The 16314-nt window shown below is 39.9% G+C and overlaps 1 protein-coding gene across 1 annotated transcript in view; it reads right to left on the reverse strand.

The window, feature by feature from the left end:
• Positions 1-1489: 1489 nt before the first annotated feature.
• The window catches only part of CWH43 (cell wall biogenesis 43 C-terminal homolog), a 56268-nt gene continuing 41443 nt past the window's right edge, over positions 1490-16314 (reverse strand). Inside the window, exons 14-16 of the mRNA XM_042982742.1 lie at positions 11554-11615; positions 4971-5126; positions 1490-1744 (exon numbers count right to left, since the gene is read on the reverse strand). Of these exons, the coding sequence (XP_042838676.1) occupies positions 1666-1744; positions 4971-5126; positions 11554-11615 (297 nt within the window). The 3' untranslated portion in view covers positions 1490-1665. The remainder of the gene's footprint in view (positions 1745-4970; positions 5127-11553; positions 11616-16314) is intronic.

Raw genomic sequence — 16314 nt, forward strand, 5'->3', positions numbered from 1 at the left:
AAGTGGGGTGTTAAAGTCCCCTACCATTTTCGTATTACCATCAAGTTCTCTCTTTATGTCTGTTAATATTTGCTTTATGTATTTAGGTGCTCCAATGTTGGGTGCATATATTTTTGTAACTGTTATTCTCTGTTGTTGGATTGATCACTTTATAATTATGTAATGCCCTTCTTGTCTCTTGCTACAGTCTTTGTTTTCTCTGGTTTTGTCTATTTTGTTTGATACTATATATTTTTTTCTGCTTTCATTTTCATGGTAAATGTGTTTACATCCCTTTACTTTCAGTTGGTATGTGTCTTTACATCTGAAGTGAGTGTCTTGGAGGAAGCATACAGATGAGTTGGGTTTTTTAAAATATATTTTGCCACCCTATGTCTTTTGATCGGAGCATGGAGCATTTAGGCCACTTGTATGTGAAGTTCTAGCAGACAGGTGTGAACTTACTGCCATATTATTGTTTTCTGATTGTTTTTGTAGTTCTTCTCTATTCCTTTCCTCCTCTTTTGCTCCCCTTCTTTGTGATTGATGAGTTTCTGTAGTGTTATGTTTGGTTTTCTTTCTCTTTATTTTTTGTGTCTATGTCATTGGTTTTGGGTTTGTGCTACCATGAGGTTCATATATAGCATCCTAAGTATATAGCAGTCTAAATTAAGTTGATGGTCATTTAAGTTCAAATGCATCCTTAAAAAAAAAAAAATTCTTGGGTATTCTACACATTCAGAAAAACTGCTCTAGTAATGAACTACTGACGTGATCCCTGAAAGTATCATGTAGATATATTTTAAAACCCGAGGGACGTAATATTTTGAATATGGCAGTGTGCTCAGTACATGTTTACTAAATAGATGTAAGGAAGCCCCTTAGATTGTGACATAAAACCTCTGAATTTCTCTCTCATATTTTTTGATCTCTATCCCAAAAGATAAACCAAGATTTAGGGCCCTTTCCAGTTCTAAGATGAAATGTGCCCCCATGAACATTTAAATTACTATTCCCCACAGAGATGGTGCTGTTGGGCTGAATTCTCTCCATCACCTACCTGCTTGGTTCTAGGGAAGAAAATGCATTCTGTGGGACCTGTGCGCTGAGGTGTGCTCCTTGACAGCCAGGGCCTGACTGGAGATAACACCACAGTATGTCATGTATAGCCATGAGAGAAAAGACAGATGATTCTATCATAGCTCCAGGAAGAATGGTGATGGGCATGCTTCTCCTGATGAGTCAACAACAGTTATATGGACACATTATTCTTCTAACAATTAGACTTAATCGTTAAACATTTTTTTCCTTGCTTTGTCCCAGGAGGAAAATAAGTCTGGATTTAATGTTTGTAAGTAGTCCTTCTAGCTCATCAGTAAATCAATTTTTCTATTTTAAGCATTAAAAAGGTAAGGCATTTTTTATTCGTTTGTCTCTAGTAGTAAAACTTTCTTATATTACCCCACATTCTACATTTTATCAGAAATTTAAGAAAAGCAATTTGGAGAAATGCTTTTATTTAGTAAGCTATTTAAATAAATTGATAGAATTTCCCACTGCATAAATACCATATTTTTTCAAAACTGAGGTTCTTTGTGTGTAGTTTCCCATTTTCATGCATCTCTCTTCTTATATACTTTTGTTTTCCACAGACTTGCTCAGTCAGTGAATCCTGTTTTAAATAGGTCATAAAAAGTATTTGGGAGTACTCATATGAAAATGGTGATTGTTCTCATAATGGTGTCCTTCTTTATAGGATCCAAATCTAAAAAACAAAAACAAACAAAACAAACAAACAAAAAGACATGTAACTGACATGTAAAAACCATTCATGAAGGTACATTCTTATATAAAATTTTAACCATAATCTACTTTGGTTTTACTTACCTATCATAAAACCAAGAGAGATGTGATCAATTTACAAATCAGTAAATGAAGACATAAAAAAGGATTCATGCATATGGGAAAGGCAGACTAAAATTTTTACCTTTGAAGTCCTCTTTCCATGTATATGAATCATTCCAAAAGCACAACCGTTTAAGAATTATTAGCTGATAACATTGGCGGAAAATAAGTCTGGATTTTCTCTCTAGTGTTCAGTTTGCAAAATATCCATTTTATGGATGAGGGGATCATGAAACCCGAAATGTTATTCGTGTTACATTAATGCACGTGCAATCTACTTGCAATTTCAACTTCTTAGTCTTCTACAGATGCTACAGAAGAACAGCTTACTTTACTGATGAATAATTAATTCTATAGCTCTTGTTGGTATGATGAAATATAAAAGGCACTAGAAAGGAACCTAAGACATGAGCAAATGAAGCCACTGACTTCCTTTTCTTCATCAGCAATCACAGCATCCAAATAACCTTCATAATACAGGAGATAGGAGGTCTGTTTAATTTGTCATCTCAAAACAATAATAAGGAATATTAAAATAGCACCTCTGATCTGCGATGACTAGAACTGAGTCCTAAGGAAGTAATCAAGGATGCGCCCAAAGTTATAATTAGAAGTCCCCAGAAGACTTCTTATAATAATGAAAAGAATAAATGAGCAAAAACAACTCATTTGGTTAGCTATATTTGTTACATCCATATAATGGAATATTATGGAAGCATTTACAAATATTTTCAGAAGAATATACTGTTATGGAAGGAAGCTCATCATATAGTGTTTGGATGAAAAAAATCAGGTTAATACATAAAATGACTATACAGACATATGCACATATACATATATGATTCATACATTTATAAAGTTGGGATAATTGTGTGATATATAGATATATATGCACATAAAAAGCAGAGATGTACCAAAACTACTACCAGTGATAACCTCTGAATTGCTTGTCTCCCCAGTAGAACATAAGCTCCATAGGACAAAAATTTGGTCTTATTCACCATTTTGTCCTCAGTATCTAGCACCAGGCCTGGCCTCAGGCCTGGCAGTGAGTACTTGTTGACTTAAAGAATGGGATTTTTGGTGAACTCAGTATTTGTTGACTTTATTTAATACATCTTCATATATATATATATATATATATATATATATATATATATGTATGGAATTTTTAAATTAAGACACGCTTTCTACTTATGCTTCTGTTATTTTCATAATTAAACTGAGTGCGAAAACAGATCTAGCTCCCTTCACAGGTGGTTTGGATCAGTCTGCAGTTGTGATTAGCTAAAAATATTTTATTTGGACTTCTCCACACTCCTGGTATATGAGAATAAGGAAACAGGGAGACCTTTTTCCTTCCTAGATTTTCTAGCTTCCATATAAGAAGCCACCTCAGTTGACAAAAGGAAGAAAACTTTCTATTTCACTTCTACTGCGACTACTATAAATATTACTGTTGCTATTGTATCTACTGCCTAATAAGCACTCACCATGCACTATTTTTTTTTCTAAACAATTTTATCGAAATATGCCAAGAGCACACGGTCAGCACAAATGTATGAACAGGAAAAAACCCACATGTATCACCATGCACTATTCTAAGAGCTCTAGGTGTCGGTCAGACCTCAAATAACCTTAGGAGGTAGGTGCTACGATTTTTCCCATTTTGCAGGTGAGAAACTTGAGGCTTAGAGGGATTAGCCAACTTGCCTGCAGTTACCCAGCTGTTTCTGACAAAAGTGAGGATTGGAACCGGGTAGCTTGACCCCAGAGCCCATGCTGTTCACGAGCACATTTCACACACTAGGGATGAGATCAAACAGTAATGCAAGCAATCAAGACTTGGTTATATGGAGCGCCCAGGTGGCTCAGTCAGTTGAGAATACAACTTTTGATTTCCGCTCGGGTCATGATCTCACGGTCGTGAGATGGAGCCCCACGTTGGGCTTTGCACTGGGCGTGGAGCCTGCTTGGGATTCTCTCTCTCTCTCCCTCTATCCTTGCCCCTCACTCTCTCTCTTAAAAAAAATAAAAAATAAAAAAGACTTGACTGTAGCTCTTCTTACATGTGTTCCCTATACTTCGGTACCGTTTTTTCTTGTTGTAAGGAGAGACAAGGAAGAAAAAGAAAATGGATAAATTCCATCACCAACACCACACCCCCCCCCCCCCACCCAGGCAAATAAAATGAAGTCTGAGAAGTTTCCATAATGACTAGCTGGTAAAAGTAGTATATATATCAAATAATAATAACATATATAGATATGTTCTGGCTTTGGTTTTATGCAAACATTTCTTCTCATTATCCAGTCATAGGAAGAAAAAAGAGCACATACTCCAAAGCACATAGTTTGCTGCAAATAGATTTCTCAGATAACCTCTATTCAGAACTAAACAAAATCCAATATATTTCGCATGCTAGAATCTCTGTGGTGAAAATGAATTATCCACTCTCCGCAGGCTCAGTCTTAATTGTACGTCTGAATAACTGGGAACGATTTTGTAAAACTCAAAGCCGACACCACCAAGAGGTCCTGCTGAGTCCGTCTGGGTGGGGCTCTCCATGTGAGTGGCACATGCAGCCAGAGCTGAGAATCTCAGCAACCTAACGATGCTAACGGGCTTCCTTCCCAGTTGTTAACTCTGTCACTCACTAGCTATGTACCCTAATGAAGTTACTTCATGTTCCTCAGCCTGAACTTACCTATAAAATGAGGACAACAAGAATACCAACCCAATGACTATTAGTTGAGGTAATACCCAAAGCATCTAGAACAGGGTCTGGGACACAGAACACTCACAGATTCACTCTTGTGATGGTGGTGATGGTGATGGTGATGAAGAGGATGCCAATGTGATCTTTTTCACCTGAGCCTGAGACCATAACATGTTTCTCTATCCCAGAAAGCAGGGACCATAACTTCAACCCAAGTGGGATAGTATCTTTTTTACCATGAGATCCCTTACCTGAATGAACCTCTAGAACCATACATAATTTGGGCCTCATTGTGAGATAGTATTTAGGTCTGTAAAGGGGATGTGGTGCCTCAACTGTAGTCAACAACATGAAAGAATTCACTCACCTAGGATTGAAATGAATTTCCTTAGGAACTGCCCTCTGGTCTGTGACTACTTTCTGGTTGTCTCTATAATTAATGGGGTCATCAGGGATCCTAAATTTGGCCATTTGAATTTCAGAGTCACTCAGTTCAGCACGGGAGATTCTTGCATAGCCCAATCTGTGGCAGAAATAGAAATGGTTTGTAAAGGTTTTATCACCAAATAGAAATCTGATGAGATCTAATAGATAACACCTGCATTATTAAGCCAGTTTCCCATTTATAACTCTACTCTGTACATCACTACAATTAGCTTGATTTATTACTCCAAATATTTATCAAAACATTGCTTTTACTATATAAATGAATAAGGAACATGCACCCAGGCTTAATTAACTAAACATACACTAATGAATATTCTGTCTCTACAAATTGCCTATCACACGATTATATTTTGCATCGAGAAAAGGAGTTCTCCACAATGACAGCAGCTATGCCTAAATTCTTTCTTACCTTTAAAATTCAAATATCACATGCATATTTTCATCCACATTTACAAGTCTAATAGAAAAGATTTTGAATGTCTGAAAAAAACTGCACATCCTGTTTTTGCTTAGAGCTGTCAGTTCTTCAGGAAATCAAAGCATTTTATAGGTATTATCCAAATAGTTACAGAGAAGCCCAGATGGAAAAACGAGGGAACCATAAGCAACCAAGAATTCATTTTTATTTTATTTTATTTTATTTTATTTTATTTTATTTTATTTTATTTTATTTTATTTTATTTTATTTATATCTGGTCTCTCTAAAAAATACCTATCAGCTTCAGTTATTCACTTATTCGAGGAACAAAGATGTATCGAGTCCCTACTACATACAGGCATTGTTCCAGGTATTGGGGATAAACAGTGAACAAAACAAGGCCCTTGCCTTCATAGAGCTTTCGTTCCAGCTGAGGAGGACAGATTAAATATGTACGTGTACACTCTTATCAGGTGGTGAAAAGGCCGAAGTCCCCTAGGGGACTAAGCAGAGTAAAGAGGACAGGGACTGCTCAGTGGCAGAGGCTGCTATCTTAGAGTAAATGCTCACAGCATACTGCTCTGACCGAGTGCCATTTGAGCAAAAGTTTGAATAAAGTAAAGGAGCAACCCCGTACGGATACTGGAGGATGGGCGCGCTAGGGAAAAGGCATAGCAAATGCAAACATCCCGAAGGAGAATGTGCCTGGCTTTTTTGAGGGCCAGTTCCACAATGACCAGAGTGGAGTGCCTACGGGCAAACACCTTGGGGGTGAGTTTGCACGGGTGCTGGGGATAGTAGATGATACAACTTTCCTTGCAGACCACTGGAAAGACTTCAGATATTTTTCCGACAGTGAGATGGCAATCCAAGGCATTCTGTGCAGAAATGCAGTGGCTACTGTGTAGAGGATAGACTCCAGGGAAAGGGGGGAAGAAGGGAGACCAGGTAGGAGGCCACTGCAATAATTTAGGTGAATGCTGGTGGGGGCTTGAGCCAGACTAGTAATAGGAGAAACATTTAAAACAAAACCCATACCTACGTACAAAATAGAGACAGGAACCCAGAGCTGAGACAAGTAGAGGCAGCAGGTCTGCGCACCACGAAGGGTAAAAGGAGAGCCACGGCAGCATCGGAATGGGGTGGAAGCTGTCTGACAGGCTGACGTGTTTACTAAGCTCAGGTCCCAAATCCGTGTGGTACCCTGTAATTCTAGGTCATTCTGTCCAGTGAATCTAGGGTTTTTTATTGCTCAAATATCTAAGATCAACGTTCTAACTCCTTTCATGGACACTGCCTTCAAGGTCCTTCTAAAAGTCCTTGAAGATAAGGAACCTGACAATCCAAATCATCTACTAAAACAAGGGATTTCTCATTGTCCATAAGTTTTTATTAAGTGCTTGACTGAGTGCAGATGATTGAGATAACGTTTACAGAATTGGTCTTATGGATAGAAACTGAAAAACAGTAATCCCTAACTTCATTAATTTGGGTATTTTAAAAGTTTAAATTCCAGGATGGTTAACATACAGTGTAATATTAGTTTCGGGTGTACGATCTAGGGGTTCAACACTTACATACATCAGCCAAGGCTCACCATGACAAGTGCCCTCCTTAATCGCCATCACCTGTCTAGCCCATCCCCCCCCCCCCCCCCAGCCACTTCCCTTCTGGTGACCATCAGTTTGTTCTCCATAATTAAGAGTCTGTTTCTTGGACTGCCTTTCTTTTTTCCTTTGCTTGTTTTTTATTTGTTTCTTAAATTCCACATATGAGTGAAATCATATGGTATTTGTGTTTCTCGGCCTTCTAGCTCCATCCACATCATTGCAAATGGCAAATTTCATTCTTTTTATGGACGAATATTATTCCGTTGTGTATATACACCACTTCTTTATCCATTCATCTATCAATGGACACTTGGGCTGCTTTCATAATTTGGCTATTATAAATAATGCTGCCGTAAATATAGGGATGCATGTATCCCTTTGAATTAGTGTTTTGTATTTTTTAGGTAAATATGATTACTGGATTGTAGGGTACTTACACTTTTAACTTTTTGAGGAGTCTCCATACTGTTTTCAGAGTGGCTGGAAACCAGTCTGCATTCCCACCAACAGTGCAAAAGGGTTCCTTTTTGTCTATATTCTTGCCAACACTTGTTATTTCTTGTGTTTTTTCTTTTAGCCATTCTGACAGGTGTGAGGTGATCACTGTAGTTTTGATTTGCATTTCCTTGTTCATGAGTGATACTGAGTGTCTTTTCATGTGTCTGTTGGCCATCTGGATGTCTTCTTTGGAGAAATGTCTGTTCATTTCTTCTGCCCATTTTTAGTTGGATTATTTGTCTTTGGGGTATTGAGTTTTGTAAGTTCTTTATATAATGTTTTGGATACTAACCCTTTATCAGGTAAGTCGTTTGCAAGTATGTTCTATATCTTCTCCCATTCAGCAGGTTGCTTTTAGTTTTGTTGATTGTTTCCTTTGCTGTGCAGAAGGTTTTATTTTGCTTTTATTTCCCTTGCCTCAGGACACAAATCTAGAAAAATGTTGCTATGGCCAAAGTCAGATAAATTCCTGCCTGTGCTCTCTTCTAGGATTTTTATTGTTTCAGGTTTCATATTTAGGTCTTTCATCCATTTTGAATTTATTTTTGTGTATGGTATAAGAAAGTGGCCCAGTTTCATTCTTGTGCATGTCACTGTCCAGTTTTCTCAACACCATTCGTTGAAGAGGCTGTCTGTTTCCCAATGGATATTCTTTCCTGTTTTGTTGAAGATCAATTGACCATATAGAGTTGCGGGTTCGTTTCTGGATTTCCTATTGTGTTCCATCGATCTGTGTGTCTATTTTTGTGCCAGGACCATACTGTTTTGATCACTACAGCTTTGTAATATAACTTGAAGTCTGGGACTGTGACGCCTCCAGCTTTGTGTTTCTTTTTCAAAACTGCTTTGGCTATTTAGGGTCTTTTGTGGTTTCATATACATTTTAGGATTTTTTTGGTTTTAGTTCTGTTACATTTCCATCTGTTGTAGACTAAATGTTTATATCATCCCCTGAATTCATATGTCAAACTGTAATCCCCAATATAGCCCTATTTGGAGATGGGGTTTCAAAGGAAGTAGTTAAGTTAAATGAGGTCACAGGGGTGGGACCCTCATCCAATAGGACTCTCATTCTTTTAAGAAGAGACACCACACAGCACGTGTGCCCACTCTCTCTGTCTCCAGAACAGTGAGAAAATACATTGCTGTTGTTTAAGCCACCCAGCTATATTTAGCACATATGTGTAAATATTTATATATAAAAATCTGCTCCCCAACTCTTCCAAGGAAAGGTGATAAAGGTCTTGGGCCACAAGTATACATAGCCAAATGATTAGCTATTATGGGCACTGGTATTATAAACAGCACTTTTCCTTGGCAACTAACAATATTACAACTTCAATTTATACCTATTTCAGTCTATATCATAAACTGTTTTCTAGAAATTCCCATGAAAACAACCACTTTGATATGAATGTAAACAGAAACAATGTTTTCAATCTGATATACATGTTACAAAACTAATACTTTAGCATCTCCCTCCCCCACCTTAACCCTTTGGAAACCCCAAAATAATAGTCGACCTGTCTGTCCTGCAGCCATGTGGGTATGTTCTGGGCCTCTTGGGAGTTTCTGAGTTATTAGTGTAACCAGAATGATCCTGACATCTCAAGCATCTCCTTGTCTCACCCCAGTAAGCATATGAACCCGTAGAATTGTTCAGGACCTAATAAAGGTCACCATTAAGTCATGGCCAAAGTTCTCAATTAGAGTCCACAGAACTTGTGACCTGCTGCCTTCCTCCCTGCCCATATACTCCCCTTACCTCTTCTCCCACCTCCATTTAGCTACACACACTCCAGCCCCACTAGCCTCACTTTTCTTCAGATACATCTGGCACTCTGTCTTTGGGCTTTTACCCTAGCTAGTCCCTGGAAGGGTCTTCTCTCAGATAGCCACATGCTCCACTGCTTTAAATCTTAGCTCCAATGTCACCTTCTCCGTAAGACCTACCCAACCCCCTACTTATAATGGCACCCCACCTCCATACTCTGGATGCTCTTTACCCTGCTCAATGTTTCCCCACCACACTCATCACTTCCTAAAATACAACATCATGGAATTATTGTGTTTCTTTCTCCTGCCAGGGTACAGATCTTTCTCTGTCTTATTTACTACTTATACCCCTGGTGTTCCGCATACATTATGTTCCACCAATACTTGTTGAATGACAAATAAGGTAAAGAACAGTTGGACATAATGGTTTGCTTTCACCAGACTATGACTCATAACTGAACAAGCCATGTCTCCAACGGGAGAGAAGCTGACCCTGTGATTCTGTGTCATCCCTAGAAGGCAACTGTTTTCTTTCATAAATGTGGACCACAGATCTTAGAATGTTACTTAGGGGTGATCAGTTCAACATCACCCCTAACTTCACCAGGTAGCCAATGCCAGGACACCTCTGGGTGATGAAGGGCTCTGTGCGGAGGAGGGTCGAAGGCCCAGGGAGGCCCATTCATAGAAGCCCACACCAGAGTTCCCAGCACTTTCCCAAGGAGGGTAGTTAGGGACCTCGGGCCAAATATCTCCAAACAGATTGTGTACTAGCAGGAGAGAGGTGTGAGCTTCGGGGACTGTCTCCAGCATGTTCCCTCCACTGAAGAACCCTGTAAGTGGAGGGACCTGTGAATTGATCCGCTGTCCACAGGATCTGTCCCCACTTACCTCTCTCATGTCACCTCCCATCTCTCTCTATTCTAGCCACGCTGGCCTCCTCACTGTTAGCAACCAACACCAGGCATGCGCCACTCAAACTTTTGTACCTGCTCTTCCCTTCGCTGGCAGTGCTCGTCACAGGATATACGCAGGGGACCTTCCTCATGTCTTCCAGGCTGCTGCCCACCCTAAAGATCACACCACAGCCACCCCTCAGCCTGCACGCTCCATCCCCATCCTTCTTACCTGGCCTCACTCATCTTTTCGTCACATTTACCACCACCTGCCCTTCTCTTTCTTAGGTGCTTACCTTCTGTCTCCTTCCACTGGAATGTAAGCTGTATGGTAGTCAAGGGTTCTGTTTGGTTCCCGTGACAGCCTCACTGCTTAGAACAATGCCTGGCACGTAACAGGCATTTAATAAATACTTGTTGAATAAATGAGTGAATCCAAGAATAAATGACTAGTCCCTTTTTTGGTATTAAAACTGCTTCAGCTTCTTTAAAGGAAATACTACCTTCAAAACAGATTTACAAAGTTACATATTTGAATTTTAAGATCCTTCAGGTGTATTATTTTGGAATATACATACCCTAATATATGCATATGTGGATAGTATTCACTTTTTGATATGGGGTGATTTTTTATTTTTTTTATTTTTTTTTCAACGTTTTTTATTTATTTTTGGGACAGAGAGAGACAGAGCATGAACGGGGGAGGGGCAGAGAGAGAGGGAGACACAGAATCGGAAACAGGCTCCAGGCTCCGAGCCATCAGCCCGGAGCCTGACGCGGGGCTCGAACTCACGGACCGCGAGATCGTGACCTGGCTGAAGTCGGACGCTTAACCGACTGCGCCACCCAGGTGCCCCTGGGGTGATTTTTTAAAAAATATAACTTACCTAGAGATCTCACCACAATATAGTAGTGATTCCAACAAGTGAGTTAACCTATCCCAAATTACATGATTAGAACTTGGCAAAGCTGGAATTCAACTTATTCCATGGTCCATGATGTTCCCACCATGCATACAGTCAAAACTGGGAGCATTCCTAAGATGTGTTAATATGTGTTTCTCATGCTTAATAACTTACACAGTATCCTTTTTATACAATCAAGCTTAATTTACTCTGTCATTTATTCTTTCTTATATCATTAGACCATGCCTTGAAAAAATGGTTAAACTGTGTAACTAGCCAAATCAATGTTTATAAAAAGTCACAAAATGACGTCTGTAAAGTTTTTTACTTCCAGGATAGACACAAAAGATCGCAGTCATAATAGATAATAAAACAACAACAGTCAAAAACCTATGCTCACCTGATCAGCCCTCGATACATAATATATTCACACCATCTGTCTCGATCTGTGCTGTCAATATCCTACATAAAGAACAGAGAAGAGAATGTTTAAAGCATAAAAAACAGTGCTCTATTCTGAATTGCCAAAGAAATGTGTGAAGGACAGTAATAAATATGCTTTTGTGCATGCTGTTTTCTCTGCCTCACTCCTAATGATCTGTCAAGGTCCAAATTACTTATTCACCCTACAGACATCTCTGGAGCACCTACTGGGTGCCCATCTAGGCCCTCTACTGGGTGCTGGGGGTACAAAGGTGAAGGTGGTCTACAGAGAGGGTTAGGCAGGTGAATCAGCAATGCAGGCACTGGCTTCCTGTGGCTTTCCACGTCCTTCATCCCAAGCAGAGTTTACCGCATCCTCATCGTTCATGCCCTGCAGTACTTTATACACACCAGCTACACCATTCTGGACAGTTATTTGTTTCTAGGTCTCCACCCTCCCCTTCCTGAGCGGAGGGACCCTTCATCACGTTGCCTCCCTGGTACTTAGCACGAAGCCTGGCATTCGGCAGGAGCTCAATCTGTGTTTGTTAAATTGAATCATTGGAAATAAACACATTTGGGGAGTAACCATGAGTCTTTTAGATGTTGAAAGCTTAAGACCGGTGTTATTTTTCATCAGAGAAGCAGAACATAAACATATTCTTTTTCTGTAATGTGGTGGGAAACTAAATATGGAGCTTTTATACTGAACAAATTTCCATCTCCTTCTTTTTAAAAACCCTATCAATAAAAAATATACGTCACTTTTGATCATTTCTCAATTTTACTATTAAAATTTAACTTAAAATATGTTTTTAAATCACTAAAAGAAAACACATTTATTACCTATTTCTTAATTTTTTTCATAAGCTTAGTGGTGAACACACAGATGCTTGTTAATCTTTACTATTATTTATATGCCACACTCAACCCATTTACATGCCTTTGCATACATGGAAAAAATTATACCACATTTTAAAAGTTAAACTTTAAAATGTTAATGATGAAAAAAGCAAATAAAATTGAAAGAGTACTGTTTGGTTTGCCTTGGAAAGAAATAAAAATTTAGTCATTCAGCTGTATATACTGGGAACCATAAACTATGAATATGTTTAACTGTCATGTTTTTTATTAGATTTTTAAAAAGATGCTGTCAAACTTTAAGACTGCAGAATTCAAATACTCATTTCTTAAAGAGAAAAATCTGTTCATCCAAGCATTTATGATTAAAACTCCTCTCCGCATTAATAAACTTCCTAATAGAAAAAGCTATATGAGAATTCACTGCCAGTCTTGACACAGCTTTTGACCATGATAGTGGTAACCAACAGAGGATTAAATAAAAATCAAATAAAATGCCTCTTCCTTAACACCATCCATATCCCTTACACACACACACACACACACACACACACACACACACACACACACACTATACGAATTCCTTCTCTTATTAGGATGCAATTGTTTCTTAGACTTGCCCAATATGGTCATCTAACATTCTTTTATACTTTATAGACTATGTACTCACACATTTATCTTATCTGATTTCATGCGTACAGCCAGATGCACATAGTACATATACATATACAGAGCTCCCACTTCCTGAGTGCCCCCTATATACAAGGTTGAGGGCCCTGCAGACATTATCTTATATTTCATCCTCATATCCACCCTGTGATACAACAGATATTACTCTCACCACTTTACAGATGTGGCCACTGAGGCCTGGAAATTTTAAATAGCTTGCCCCCAGGTCACACAGCTGGTAAATGCGGCACCTGTTGGGCTAGTGAGACCACATGGAGAGAGAGGCCCAGCCATCGACCAACACCAAAGCCCCAGGCATGTGGATGGGACCATCTTCGAACCCTGGCCACAGCCACCAGCTGACTACACGAGTGAACCCAGGCAAGAACAGAAAACCCACAGAATCAAAGGAGTCTTAAACTACTGTTGTTTTAAGCCACGAAGGTTTAAAGTGGTTTGTTACACAGTGTTAAGTAACCGATACGGCCTCTGACTCCACACGTATCAGGATTTCCTTTTTTTCTTCTGACCTCTCTTTAATCTCTCTTCTGAAATAATCTCCCTGGGGCACCCGGGTGGCTCAGTCGGTTGAGCTGGGGTCATGATCTTGCAGTTTGTGAGTTCAAGCCCCACATGGGGCTTGCTGCTGTGAGCTTGTCAGTGCAGAGCCCTCTTCAGATCCTCTGTCCCCCTCTCTCTGCCCTTCCCCCACTTGCACGCTCCCCAAAATAAATACATCTTTGATAATCTCCCTTCTCTTCTCTCACCATCATCCCCATGATAGCTACATCAGTGTTTATTTATTTTAGAGAAAGAGAGAGAGAGAGAGAGACAGAATGCAAGCAGGGGAAGGGCAGAGAGAGAGGGAGACACAGAATCGGAAGCAGGCTCCAGGTTCTGAGCTATCAGCACAGAGCCCAACAAGGGGCTCGAACTCAGGGACTGCAAGATCATGACCTGAGCTGAAGTCAGACACCTAACCGACTGAGCCACCCAAGCACCCTGATAGCCACATTAAATGCAACTTTATCAGAGGTTCTCTTTGGCCTTCCTTTTACACTTCTCTAACGTAGTAGCCGTACCATCCACTTCCAAGGCTTCCACGATTACCTAGATGGTGGCAGTTCCTTAATCTATTTTCTAGTCCTGACTGTTCTCCTCAATTCCAAATCCATATATCCAGCTGCCTGTTGGACATCTCCATGAATATCCCACAGATGCCTTGAGTTAGCCGAGAGCTAAATTTATTATCATCTTTGCAAAGCTCTTCTTCCTTCAGTATTCTCTTTAATAATGTCACCATCATAAACCCTCTGACCAAAGCCAAAATCAGGGGTCCATCTTGACTCCACTTCCTGCTTTATCCATTGTCACAGAGATTCACTCATCTCCCCAATATCTCACTGTATTTTTCCCCAGCTTGTAGTATTTTTAGCTGCTGGGTGTATCATCAAGATTTAAGAGTGTACCTCCTGACTTCTTATACATCCAGTCAATGAAATGTAAGTCCGGTGTTGGAAGTCAGTTTCCTGGAATTTGCACTCTTAGCCCCTTCTTAATCCCTTCCTCTATCTTGCTAGCTAGAACATGGATGCTGCCATCGTGGACCATGAGGCAAATTTGGGAATAAAAACCTTGTAAAGTGATGCCACAGGATAGAAGGAACACATTCCTGAAACCATGGAGTGCACCAGGACTGGATCACCTGCCCAGAATTTTACATAAAGAAATACAGTAGTAAAAAATATTTTAAAAAAATTTAAGGGGCACCTGGGTGGCTCAGTCAGTTAAGCATCCGACTTTAGCTCAGGTCATGATCTCGTGGTTGTTGAGTACAAGCCTCGCATCAGGCTCTGTGCTGACAGCTCAGAGCCTGGAGCCTGCTTCAGATTCTGAGTCTCCCTCTCTCTCTGTCCCTCCCTTGCTCAGGCTTTGTCTCTTTCTCTCAAAAAAAAATTTAAATATTAAAAATATAAATAAATAAGGGGGGCCCTAGTGGCTCAGTTGGTTAAGCATCTGACTTCGGCTCAGGTCATGATCTCACAGTTCGTGAGTTTGAGCCCTACATCAGTCTCTATGCTGACAGCAGGGAGCCTGGAGCCTGCTTCGGATTCTGGGTCTCCCTCTCTCTCTGCTCCTCCCCTGCTTGTGCACGTTTTTATCTCTCTCTCTCATTCTCTCTCTCTCATTCTCTCTCTCTCTCAAAAATAAAAATCAAAAAAAAATTTTAAACATGTTTAGAAAAATAAAAATTAAAAAAAAGAAATACAGTTCTCTGCTATTTAAGCCACAGTAGAAACCCTATTCATACTATGCTCTTTCTCATATCTTTCCAAGCACTTGGTAAAATAGGTAAGCTTTTTTCTCTGCAAATATCTCAAGAAGATGAAATTGAAAACAAAAGGTAAAGGACCAAGAAATCTACACAGGACTTAATGGAATATAACAATTATATTTCTCATTATAAGTCACTGCATTTATTAGCATTCTAGTGTATGTATGTCTCAAGGATTTGATTTGTGTGTCAGTTCCCCAGAGCATGATTATATCTGGGTACACTGACAAATTCAGGTTTTGGACCCAAACAGGTAAGGACTAAATTCAGTTAGTGAGGCCCTATATGGCTGATCAGCCAGCCTCTCTATATATTTCATTCTATCTTTTACACTCAACATCATAATTAACTTGCATAATGTGTCAGATTATAGTTCCTAAACATGGCTACGATAACCCACTTTCCATATGGTATTCTTATAATGTGACTTTGATTCTCCTCCCATGGAGATGATGGGATTTCTGTTTCTCCTCCTTGAATGTGAGCAGGCTTCTGATGATGGCAGAGGTCACACTATGTAACTCAACGCTAGGTCATACAAGGCAATACAACTTCTTCCTGGTTCTCTTTGAAACACACTCTGAGAACCCAGCCATCTGCAGGGAGGTAGCCCAAGTTAGCCCATGGAGAGAACCCAGGACCCCGCACCCAAAGCCTGAACTGGGCTCCTGGTCAACAGCCAACAGCAACTTGCCCCCTGTGAGTCATCTGCAAAGTGGATCCTCCAGTCCTCAGTTGAGCCACATCTCTGTATGAAGCACAGATAGGCTATGCCCTCCCAGCCCTGTCCAAACTGCAGATCTGTGAGCAACCGAGGACTGCTGCCGTTTAAAGCCCCTACGTTTCTTGGTTTTCTACGCAGCAGTATATAAT

Source organism: Panthera tigris, chromosome B1 (assembly GCF_018350195.1).
Source record: "Panthera tigris isolate Pti1 chromosome B1, P.tigris_Pti1_mat1.1, whole genome shotgun sequence".
Taxonomy (NCBI): domain Eukaryota; kingdom Metazoa; phylum Chordata; class Mammalia; order Carnivora; family Felidae; genus Panthera; species Panthera tigris.